The 13,350-nt window shown below is 35.7% G+C and overlaps 1 protein-coding gene across 2 annotated transcripts in view; it reads left to right on the plus strand.

Annotated features, from left to right (window-relative positions):
• Positions 1-13,350, plus strand: part of LOC143257370 (ionotropic receptor 93a-like) — a 57,549-nt gene that overhangs the window by 9,643 nt on the left and 34,556 nt on the right. For both annotated transcript variants that reach the window (XM_076515941.1, XM_076515943.1), the window contains exon 2: positions 4,343-4,543. In XM_076515941.1, the coding sequence (XP_076372056.1) occupies positions 4,343-4,543 (201 nt within the window). The remainder of the gene's footprint in view (positions 1-4,342; positions 4,544-13,350) is intronic.

Here is a 13,350-nt window from a genome sequence, read left to right on the forward strand (position 1 = left end):
CTAGATACTATATAATGTATACTAAGTATACACATTCTATACCATATACTGTTTTCTCTATACTATATATTGTATTCTATATACTGTATAGTGTATACAATAAACTGTATTCTATATACTATATTCTGTATTTTGTATAATATATACTGTATTCTATATTCTATATACTGTAAACTATATAATATATGTTGTATTCTATATTCTATACACTGTAAACTATATAATATATGCTGTATTCTATATACTGTGTACTATATACTACATACCCTATGCTGTATATTATATGATATATTGCATACTATACAGTCCATTGTGTAGCCTTGCATTAAAAATTAACATGAACAACTGTAGTTAAATTATTTTTATTCGTTCACCCTTCACGTATATGAGTCGAATATTTACTTAACTTTATAATAGTTATTTACTTGTCTCCAATAGTATTGTTTGATTTGTTGAATTTCTCGCAAAACTGTACGAGGGCTGTCTGTGCTAGCAATCCCTAATTTAACAGTGTAAGTCTAGAGGGAAGGTAGCTAGTCATCACCATGCGTGTGTTTGTTTTCATGTAGCAAGGCCACCTCGGGCTATCTGCTGAGTCCACCGAGGGGAATCGAACCCCTGATTTTAGCGTTGTAAATTCGCAGACTTACCGCTGTACTAGCGGGGGACCTCATCACAATGCACTGCCAACTCTTGTGCTAATCTTTTACCAATAAATAGTTGGATTGACCAATCTTATAACGCCCTCGCAGCTATAAGGGCAAATATGTTTGGTGTGTCCGAGATTCGAACCCACGTCCCTCGGATTACGAGTCGAGTGCCTTAACTACATGACCGTGCCGGGCCTACTCAAGACGCATGGCGGGGTTATTAAAACTTCAATTAAATAATGTATAAAACAACGTTTCGATCTCATTCTGACGATGACCTAAAATGTCGAAGCTTTGTTATATACTGTATTTTAGTCAAAGTTTTCTTAACCCTACAGGCCCGGCATGGCCAGTTGGTTAAGACACTCGACTCGTAGAATGAGGGTCGTGGGTTCAAATCCCGGTCAGACCAAACATGCTCGCCCCTTCAGCTATGGAGACGTTATAATGTGACGGTTAATCCCGCTATTCGTTGGTAAAAGAGTAGCCCAAGAGTTGGTGGTGGGTAGTGATGATTAGTTACTTTCCCTCTAGCCTTACACCGCTAAATTATGGACGGGTAGTGCAGATAGCTCTTGTGTAGCTTTGCGCGAAATTCAAAAAACAAACAAACAAAACAATACCTCCACCAACCGTGTTGAGAATTAATTTTTACTTCTCGTGAATTTCTCGATTGACCTTCACATTATAACGTTCCCACGGCTGAAGGAGCGACAATGTCTGGTGGAACAGAGATTCGAACCTACGACCTTCCAATTCCGAGGCCATGACAGATCTTTTAAATTAGTTGTTTTCTCCTCAAGTTAATGATTTCAAAATTATGGACAGATAATCATTGTGTAGCTTTCGGGGAGAGAATCTAATCACATATTCGAATGTATTTACTAATGGCTTGTCCCCCGCGAACAGCGGTATGTCTCCGAATTTGTAACGCTAAAATCAGGGGTTCGATTCCCCTCGGTGGGCTCAGCAGATAGCCCGATGTGGTTTTGCTTTAGAAAACACATACACACATACTAATGGCTTAGTAAACCTACGTGTCAGTGAAGGACAAATTAACACGTTGTCCAACCGAGCTGTTGACTACAAAACTCCAACAATTACCTGTACCTTATATTAATTATTCAAACACGCATCACGCGCACAAGTTTCCCCGGGTGGAACTGACATTATAACCTTCTTAAGTGGTTAAGCATAAGGTTATAATCGGAAGCAGTATAAAGAACTAAAAGTATTAAAGCCATATGGTATATTATGATTGGGTCACACGCCAACAAGGTTTTAGTTAATCACCATGGAAATGTAAGTAGTTCTGTGACAGAACCAATATAATAGTATAGAACATAAAGAAAGATACCGTAACAATGCTTCATATGTAAATTAATCTCGACAAACAGTTTATATCTACTGTATTAACTACAGGATATTTCTATAGAAGATATATTCATTCAGAGACCTCCCGCTAATACAGCGGTATGTCTTCGGATTTACAACGCTAAAATCAGGGGTTCGATTCCCCTAGATAGGCTAAGCAGATAGCCCGATGTGGCTTTGCTATAAGAAAACACATACTCTTCAGTACAGAGAAACCACCTGCACAATCACACGAAGAAACCTGTATTTCATAAACACTGACGTGTTTGTATGGTACACACATAGAATCTGGAGGGAATTCAATCTAAACTCTAGTGATATGTATCTATTCATGTAGCTCATACACTCTTTATAGAAGGAATAACGTTTGTCACTGTAGTGGTATATATGTATTTATATAGTATTACAAGTTTCTAGGGAATATAAGTCTTCTTTTCAGTAGTACATAACTATTTCTATAGTATTACAAGTCTACAGGGAGGATAAGTCTTTTCAGTGGTACTTAACTATTTATTTGGAATTACAAGTCTCTAAAAAGGATAAGTCTTCTTTCAAGTGGTACTTAACTACTTTGGTATTACAAGTCTCGAAGAAGGATAAGTCATTTTCTCAGTAATACTTAACTATTTATATAGTATTCTAAGTCTATAGGAAAGATAAGTATTCTTTTACGTAGTACATAACGATTTATATAGTATTCCAAGTCTATAGGGAAGATAAGTATTCTTTTACGTAGTACATAACGATTTATATAGTATTCCAAGTCTATAGGGAAGATAAGTATTCTTTTACGTAGTACATACCGATTTATATAGTATTACAAGTCTATAGGGAAGATAAGTATTCTTTTACGTAGTACATAACCATTTATATAGTATTACAAGTCTATGGGGAAGATAAGTCTTCTTTTCAGTGGTACATAACTATTCATATAGTATTACAAGTCTATAAGGAGAATAAGTTCTCTTTTCAATGATACATAACTATTTGTATAGCATTGCAAGCCTATGTGAAAGATAAGTATTTTTATCAGTGGTAATTAACTATTTCTATAATATTACAAGTCTTTACGGAGGGTATGTCATCTTTTGAGTGGTACTTAACTATTTATATTGTATTAAAAGTATATTGGAAGGATAAGTCTTCTTTTCAGCGGGACTCAATTATTTATATAGTATTAGAAGTTTATAGGGACGATAAGTCCTCTTTTCAGTGGTACTTAACTATCTATACAGCATTACAAATCTATAGGGAGAACAAGCCTTCTTTTTAGTTGTACTTAACTATTTATATAGTTACAAGCTTGTAGGAATGGTAAGCATTCTTTTCAGCGGCACTTAATTTATATAGTATTACAAGTTTATAGGGAAGATAAGTCCTCATTTCAGTGGTACTCAACTATTTATATAGTATTAGAAGTTTATAGGGAGGATAAATCATCTTTTCAATGGTACTTAAATATTTATATAATATTACAAGTCTCTAGGGAAGATAAGTCTTTTTATAAGTGATGCTTAACTTTTTACATAGTATTACAAATCTCTTAGGAGAAAAAGTCCTCTTTTGAGTGTTACTTAACTATATAGTATCAGGTAGGTCTTCTTTTTAGTGGTAATTAACTATTTATGTAGCATTATAAGTCTGTTGAGAGGATAAGTCTTAGAAGTCTTCAGGGAAAATAAGTCTTTTTTCAGTGGTTCTTAACTATTTATATAATATTACAAGTCTCTAAAGAGGATAAGTCCTCTTTTCAGTGGTACGTAACTATTCATATAGTACCATAAGTCTCTAGGTAGGATAATTTTTTGTCTGTAATACCTAACTATTTGTATAGTATTTCAGGTCTAAAAGAAAGATACGTTTTCCTTTAAGTGGTTTTTAACTATTTATATAGTATTACCAGTCTATATGGAGGATACATCTTCTTTTGAATGGTACTTATGTATTTATATAGTATCAATATGGTATCTATAGTGAGAAGAGTCTCCACTTCAGATGTCTGTGTTTGATTACCAAGTTCTACCCACCATGTACAGGGAAATATTATTGGTTCCCGTTATAACTGTGTGCTTATATAGAAGACCTAATATTCATAAAGTTTTATATCTCAAATGTAGCTACATAATTACATAATAACCAGAATTTTCCTACATTGGATAAAATAGGTATTCCAAGTTAAATTTGTGTTATTGAGTTGAAATTGTTTATGATGTATCTAAACCGTTTATAAATGTTTACATGTTCTAGTGTGGTTGCATTCCTAGTAATTTGTTTGATCTTGATACTGTAACAATGAGTGTGGTTTTACTGTACACTAGGTGACTTCCTGGATTCGTCTATCATCACAGGAGTAAGTGACGTAAGAACAACAATTGATAATTGGGCCACTAACCTTGGAAATATATTAAAACATGAACGAAAAAACAGTTACCTTGACCAAATGAAAACGAACGACTGGTCTTTCAATGTGAAGTATATGACACCTCAAAATCTAGGAGACATCGATATCAGATATAAAGGTACTTACTGATATTTCATAACGATATTTAAAGGTATGTCATAGAAATGTTACTTTTACCATTCACAACTGACGACTGCCAGTTTTTACCATTTTTTGTGTGGTTGGGCAGATGATATTTGTAGTGTTAAATCGCCGTACTGCAGCCCTAAAGTCCCGGATTATTTTTGTACAAATCCGAAAGTGTATTTATCAACTGTAGTTGGATCTGACGCTATTATCTAACTGAAGTATGTGTCAGTCCATTTATAATTATCAAACTGCTAGACCGATTGTCACCAAACATGGTATGTGCCTTTTAGGACCTTTCTTTCATAAAATATAATTTCTTTTTTACGCCTAAATTAGTAAGGTATAGCAATAAAATATAACTTATTTTAAGCCTAAATCAGTAAAGTACAGCAACAAAATATAACTTACTTTAAGCCTAAATCAGTAAAGTACGACAATAAAACATAACTTATTTTAAGCCTAAATCAGTAAAGCATAGCACCAACATGTAACGTATTTTAAGCCTAAATCAGTAAAGTACGACAATAAAACATAACTTATTTTAAGCCTAAATCAGTAAAGCATAGCACCAACATGTAACGTATTTTAAGTCTAAATCAGTAAAGTACAACAACAAAATATAACACCTTTTTTAAGCCTTAATCATCAAAGCGCAACAACAAAATATAGCTAAATATTCAAGCCTAACCCAATAATATGAAGCAAAAAAATATTATCTTTTGAAACTTAACCCTTGACGTCTAATATCCGTTACCGAATTATCTTTTCTCACTTTAGAACTCAACAATTATCCTGTGGTCAATGGACAAAAAAATGGTTATAGATTTTTCCTTTTTCATTTTTATAGAATTGTTTCTCAAAGCATCACAAAATGATTTAAAGACCACAAAACTGTTACATAATCTCCTTATCTTGAGTGTTTTTGTGGGGTTTTTTCAACAATCAGACAACAAAGTCAAGTTACAGCGTTAAACATTAAGAGCACACTGTAGTGTAGGAACTGTTCAATGTATCCATGTATGGGAGGTACTTTTAGGAACATTACCGAAAAGGAAATAAGGATACATTCTCTATCCTATTCAGATTCTATTCGCTGGTCTTACATGCGAAATGGTTTGGTTTGTTTTGAATTTCGCGCAAAGCTACACGAGGGCTACCTGCGTTAGCCGACCCTAATTTAACAGTGTAAGACCAGAGGCAAGGCAGCACCACCCACCGCCAACTCTTGAAGTACTCTTTTACCAACGAATAGTGGGATTGACCGTAACTTATAACGCCCCTACGACTGAAAAGGCGAACATGTTTGGTGTGACGGGAATTCGAACCCAGCATGCGAAATGAAAACTAGAACTTCAACAAAATTAGCAACAGAAACGTATTGTCAAGCAATTAAAGTCTTACGTTTGAAGTATCATAAACTCTCTGTAGTAAGTTTTGGAAACAAGGCCGCTTTAAAACAACAAAGAAATATGATTAATGAAAACTTAGTAAAACTAGACCAGTGTATATAAAACTTGGCTGTTGAAGAAAGGTTAACACATAAGCCTCAATAATGTTACATGTCTGTATGAATAATAGAATAAAATCTTAGTTGATTAGAATATATGTCTACTATTTAAAAAAGAAAGAAAACTGACTGTTTCTTATAATATCAAATTCCTTCCACGTGAAATGAGACTTAAAACGTCATACATGTAATTTCTTCACCAGCTTGTGGGTCCTACTTCATTGACACACTTCTAATAGGCTACATTACACTATAATTGCTTCGTAGTTTGTACTGAAGTTTTATATGTTTTTTTTTTCTGTGTGTGGCGCTAGCTACTTCTGACCTATTACAGCTACTTCTGATTTATTTGTCTGAAGTTAAATTTATGTAATAATTTTTTTCATTTTCTGTTTGTCCCTTAATGAACAGTTTCTCATTCTCATTTCCACGACAGTTGAGATACTGTTAAGTTTGTTATATGTTTTGTTTCAGGCTTGTTTCACGATTTCTCACATCCACAAGAGCACACTTTCACAATGTACTCAATATAAAGCTCCTGCTTAACAATCGGTCAAAATCAGGAATGAGTTTCTGCCTCCTGATTGGTTAAAAAATCAGGATTTTCTGCTTGCTAATTGGTCGAAACTGAGATGTATAACAAAAATGGATTTCGTCTGACCTTCTTGCTGGGAAACAAGTCAATAAAGATCACGTGAGAAATAGTAATAAAGAAGAAAATAGTCACTATGACTACAGGCATCACGCAACTAATTGCTCAATGCTTACACCTGAAAGTCCAATATCGACTGTACTACTTTACACTCTGTTCTACGTTTCTTCTGATTCAACTGCGTACAAATATTTATAATACGCTGTATGCAGTGTGTAATTGCGGTAATTTTCCGAGGAATTACAACTTCCAAAGAAGGAAAACGTGTAACCACACACATATTTAAGATTTCTACCACGCCTCAACAGATGTCATTAATTCTAAAAGCCCGTGAGTAAAAGCAGAGAAATATTTGTTATAATATGTCAAATATACTCATCAGCCATATTCAATGTCGAAGCCACTTTTCGTCTAATGCCAAAACTCACCAATCCGATTCGAGCACGCTATTTACGTCATCATCAGTTTAACAACAACTGTAATGGTGTGAGCTAGATTGAACAAGTAAATTGTAATTATTACCAATTTTACTTAAGTATCTTACAAATCAGGTATAATATTAATTACCACACGGTACTTATTTATTTTATTACATTTGAAACTAGAACACTCGCCTTCCCCAGGAATAAACCACTTAATTCAATGTTTTTGCACAATCTATTCGAATCTTGTTGAGCCTGGACAATAAAGAAAAAGCAAAAAACACAAACCATTAATTAAAGAGAGAGAAATCTGTTTAATATAAACAGATAAACTGAATAGTTGACTAATTACATTTCCTGTAGAAGTGAAAACTGAGAAACTGTAAACTCAACAATAAAATTATCAATCAATAATAGTTATAACCACGAATTTCAAATTGAAACGAAACTCATTTAATGGTGAACAATCCTGTTCTTCAGGAATACAATGAAGAAAAATCGTTATATCTCGTTTATGAAATGAATTCAGATTAAATTTCAATTTGTTTCAAATTTAACAGTTTGAGAGAAACTGGCAGGGGTCTTAGATTGTTTTTGTTTGTTAAATAAAATTTGGAACACCTTGAAACTGTCGTTTCATGGATATGTCAAGTTCTTGTTTTTTTCTATTTTTGTTGTTGTAGGGCTATCTGCGCTAGCCGTCCCTAGTTTAACATGTAACACTAGAGGGAAAACAGGTAATCATCACCACTCACCGCCAACTCTTGAGATACTCTTTTACCAATGAATAGTTGGATTGACCGTCACATTATAATGCCCCCACGGCTGAAAGAGGGAGCATGTTTTGGTGTGACGGGGATTCGAACCCGCGACCCTCAGATTATAAGTCGAGTGCCTTAACCAACTGGCCATGCCGGGCCAGAGGGACGGTAGCAAGTCCCATCACCAATTATTAGGCTATTCTTTTACCAACGAATAACGGGATTGAGTGTGACATTATAACGCCCACACGTTTGAAAGGGCGAACATTTTCGGTGACAACTCAGTTGGTTAAGTCGTTACGGTTAACCCTAAATTAAACTATAAGTGTAATTATAAAACTGCAGTAGATAGGGGGATTCTAATTTTCAATTGAAACCTTGCAGAAAATGTTCTTAATTAAATACAACACAAAGCTCGTCCAATGAAACTTTTACCAACAAGATATTCTCCATGGGATTTTTTTATAAAAACTATTTGTCTTCCTAGCGGGGAAGGTACGAATTAATATGATAAAAACTAAACTGTTATTTATTTCATTGTTGCACAAGAATGTGGGTTAAATAAATATTATTGGGAACTGAATATATTCATAAAAAACACCGTTTAATAAGAAGTTTTATTGGCTCCCTTACAGCACTTAAATTATCACTTATTTGTTTTGGAAAAGCAGGTAGATCTTTATTCGTTTATCCATAATAATGAAGTGAATTTAATTTACGTAATGCAAGTCCATCCCTCTGTAAATCAAATCCAACGTCGCACGATCTCCTAGTTTTACCTATAGATAAGTATACAAAAATAAGTAAAATAAATTAAAGGCTTCCTGAAATAAATTCTGAAAGGGCCTAATGATAGGCTTAAGACCAACCAAGAATATTTATATCGTTATTAAATGTTTCCATGGTTACGTTTACCTTTGTTTGGTGCTGGGAAGTTTTGGCTTTAGTTTAATGATAGTTTTGGACAGAAATTGATTTTATTCAAGTATTATACGAGCCACCCATGTTACATCGATCAAAACAATATGAAAACCAGAAGAAAAACAAACTTCAATGATGTCTCAGGGAATATAAATGGGGAATAAGTTTTAAAAAAAGTTTACCGTGATATAAGTATACAACAATGGAGGTGTAGTGTGTTTTTCACTGTAATTATAAAGTTTTAATCTATTCACTCCCTTTTGCGGTCGCATTGTGTTACCTCTGTGCAAAGGATTTTATATTTTTTAGTAATTTTCTTACAGTTTAGGTCTGGTATGGCCAGGTGAACAAGGCACTCAACTCGTAATCTGAAAGTCGAGGGTTCTAATTTCTGTTACACCAAACATGCTCGCCTTTTCAGTCGTGAGGGCGTTATAAGTGACGGTCAATGCCACTATTCGTTGGTAAAAGAGTAGCCCAGGAGTCGGCAGTAGATGGTGATGACTAGTTGCCTTCCCTCTAGTCTTACACTGCTAAATTCGGGACGGCTCGCGAAGATAGCCCTCGTGTAGTTTTGCGCGAAATTCAAACCTAATAGTATTACACTTTTTTGCGACATAGTTTCAAAGCTACTAAAACACGTTGTTTATGACTTCATTGTTTTTTGTTTTTTTTTGTTTTATGTTCAGAGCAGAACCACGTCGGGCTCTCTGCTGTTTCCACTGTGGGAAATCAAACCCCTTATTTTAGTTTTGTAAGACCGTAAAATTACCGCTGTCCCAACCCCGGGTAGCTTATGATTTCTTAGCATATCCTTTGTTTTTGTGACGTCATATTCGTAGTTAATCTTGTTGATGTTGGTTAGCGGAACTGTGAACTCGTTAGCGAAACATTATTTAGACCTACTGCTCTCAGTTTTGCAATATTAATTCGTATTGATAACGTACACGTAGCCCTAACTTTAATCAGTGATGTCGAGAAAACCCACTTGCAGAGAAATATATATGCAAAAACGGCTCGTTTGGGTTGAGAAAATATTTTACATAGAAGAGCGAACAACGTTTCGACCTTCTTCGGTCATCGTCAGGTTCAAAACGAGCCGTTTTTGCATATATATAGCCCTAACTTTGCTGGTTGCCAGTGTTCAAATGTTGCTTGGGTCGAGTCTCACGGCTTCTCCGAAATTCACGTTCTTGAGTATTCTGAGAAACCTTTCTTACAAATGAAAACGTAACTTTTCCTGTTTTGTTTTAGTTTATTGAGACTAAACAGCGACATAAAGGTGTTGGTAGAAGTATTCCATAGTTAAACGAGCCCTATCGTGTGATATATACAACACATCACCATTAGAAAACCTGGAAGATCCCTCCTTTTTGGAGATGCATTATATGACTTACCAAGGAATACAAGGAAACGACTTTAGATGACTGTAAGGCACAACCTACGAATATAACTCATCATTACACGTTTCACTTGTTATAACGAAGTGAAAATAATGAAAGTACAATAAAGATTGGATATAAATCATCCAAGACATTGGCTTATTTCTTTGTTTGGTTATTTAGCACAAAACTACACAACGAACTATCTATGTTGTGCTCACCGCAGATATTTAGCGATAGACTTACTGCTGGGTCACTATGGGGGAGGGGGGTGAGACGTTTCTGGTACTAGATGGGGTCCAATTAAAAAATGCCATCTCATTAACAAAAGCCTTTCCGTTTTAGAAACGACCTTGTATGAGAAAACACTTAAGATGAGACCCCCAAAGGTGATTTGTAACTACAGTTAATTTATGGGATGCTTTGCTACATTAACCGTCATAACAAATTGGTGGTAAAAATGTGGTCTTTGGGAAATCCAATGGCTTACACATTCAGTTTACGTATTTGCACGAAATTAATAAGGTTTCAGAATAGTTTTATGTCAGAAGAAACCCAAATTGTGTTGTGTGCGTGTGTATGGTGGTGTGGTTTCAAGTTTTATTTGACCAAGCAAAGAGAATGAATGTGCATCACAAGGGGACCATCCATCACGGTTATGATCCAGGTGCCGTCTTAGAAACATGTAAACCCATGGGTCGTGGGTTAACATTTATGTCCTCTTCTGTGTTTTCTGATTTAGTCTGATTTGAATTTCGCGCAAGGTTACACGAGAGCTATGTGCGCTAGCCGTCCCTAATTTAGCAGTGTAAGACTAGAGAAAAGGCAGCTAATCATTACCACCCACCACCAACTCTTGAGCTACTCTTTTATCAACGAATAGTGGAATTGACCGAGACATAATAACGCCCCACGGCCGGACGGGAGAGCATATTTGGTGTAACGGGAGTTCGAATCCGCAACCCTCACATTGCTTCGTTTGTTTGTGTGACGTCATATTTATAGTTAGTTTTGTTGCTGTTGGTTAGCAGAACTATGACATCGTTTACGAGACATTTTTAAGTCTACTGCGTTCAATTTTGTAATATTAATTCGAATTGATATACGTACACGTAGCCCTAACTTTAGAGGTTGTCAGTGTTCAAATGTTACTTTGGTAGAGTCTCAGGGCTTCTTCGACTGTAGTGGGTGAATCCATAATGTGTCAGAGTAAGTTGTAGGATACGGGATGTGTTTGTTTGTTTTGAATTTCATGCAAAGCTACACATCTGCGCTAACCATCCCTAATTTAGCAGTGTAAGACTAGAAGGAAGGCAGCTAATCACATTATAACACTTCCACGGCTGAAGAGCAAACTTGTTTAGTGCGACGGGGATTCGAACCCTCGATCCTCAAATTACGAGTCGAATGCTTAACCACCTGGCCATATCGGGCCTTATTTTTCGTATCCCAATCAATTTGATGAGCTCTGGTACCGTGCGAAAGACCCCGTCGGGTCTGGGTAAAACAGATATACTGCAGTTATTAGTCTTCACTTGCGCTCGCATATTTTTATAATTTGATGCGTGCATAAATGGAAACTAAAACCAAATCCGAAAGTTTCAGTAATTCTATGACTAAATGTGTCTTATTAGGCTTACCGCAAGTCTGTGGACGTGAATCAGATTACAACATATTAATCATTTATTACCACTATAAACATATTCAAGTTTTTATCAATTAACCTATGTTAACAGTTTTGTTTTCAGTTTATTACTAATAACCAGTATAATTTTATTACAGCTTCTTTTTAACAGGTAGAACGTTTTCAGCACTGATTCGATTATTTTCAAGTACACACATTTTAACAATAAAGTTTTTATTTTTGTCCGTCCAAATAAAAAAGAAGAAAACATACACCATCAATGCTAATGGACAGACTGTCACACTTATAACACAGTTTAAAGTGTGTGTGTATGTGTGTGTTGGGGGAATGCAATAGTTTGTGACATCACAAGGTTTTTATGTTTGTTTTTAATTTTAAGTTTTCTAAGTTGAATTTGCTCGAAGTAAGTTCCTGATAATGAAATGGTGAATTCTGTTACAATTTTATTATTTCAATTCACAGAACACAACCTTCTGATTGATTTCCATTGCACGTTCGTAAGTTTAACCCCATTCTTGAAATCTGTTATGCACTATTGTGAATTAACTCTGATTTTGATATCCTAGATTGAAATAAAAAGTTTTATCTGCAATCTGATGTCAAACGTGTCCGATTTGAGTTAAGGTGGTAGAAATATCGATATAGGTTTCGGGGTGTATTCATCCAGTCGATTTTCACTGCAACTGTTTATTATCGGTTTCGCGAAACGAATAATGGTTGATTGATTTTCCTTTCGTGGTGAAAGAGTGGGTTCAACGTTTTCACTTGTGAAGCCACGAGATGAAACCACGCCCATCTTCCGGCCGTGCGTGCTTGTGAAGCCAGGTAACCAAACCAACGTCCATCTTACGGCCGCACATGTTTGTTTGTTTGTTTTGAATTTCGCGCATTATAACACCTTCCCCGCCCGGCATGACCAGGTGGATGAGGCACTCGACTCGTAATTTGAGGGTCGCGGGTTCGAAACCCGTCACACCAAACATGCCCTTTCAGCCGTGGGGGCGTTATAATGTGACGATCAATTCCACTATTCGTTGGTAAAAGAGTAGCCCAAGAGTTGGTGGTGGGTGATGATGACTAGCTGCCTTCCCCCTAGTCTTACACTGCTAAATTAGGGACGACTAGCGCAGATAACTCTCGTGTAGCTTTGCGCGAAATTTAAAAGAAACTAATAACGTCCCCACGGCAGAAAAGGCGAACATCTTTGGTGTGACAGGGATTCAAACCCGCCGCACATGTTAATAATAACGATAGTAATGTTTCGAAAGGTGTTTTGTGTAAAAGCTAGTTTCTTCCATCCATTTCCTTAAGTCACATTTCTCCATTTGACGATTAATATTAAAATCATACACAGTCGTTGTTGTTCGTTAATAAGCACAAATCTACACAATGGTCTGGTCTATCTGTGCTCTTTCCACCACGGTTTCTTGCAGTCTAAGTATGGACAGCCATATATAAATAATGAGACAACACCTTTCATATGTATTGCAGCATCTCGAAATTCTA

This window comes from Tachypleus tridentatus, chromosome 7, assembly GCF_004210375.1.
Source record: "Tachypleus tridentatus isolate NWPU-2018 chromosome 7, ASM421037v1, whole genome shotgun sequence".
Lineage (NCBI taxonomy): Eukaryota > Metazoa > Arthropoda > Merostomata > Xiphosura > Limulidae > Tachypleus > Tachypleus tridentatus.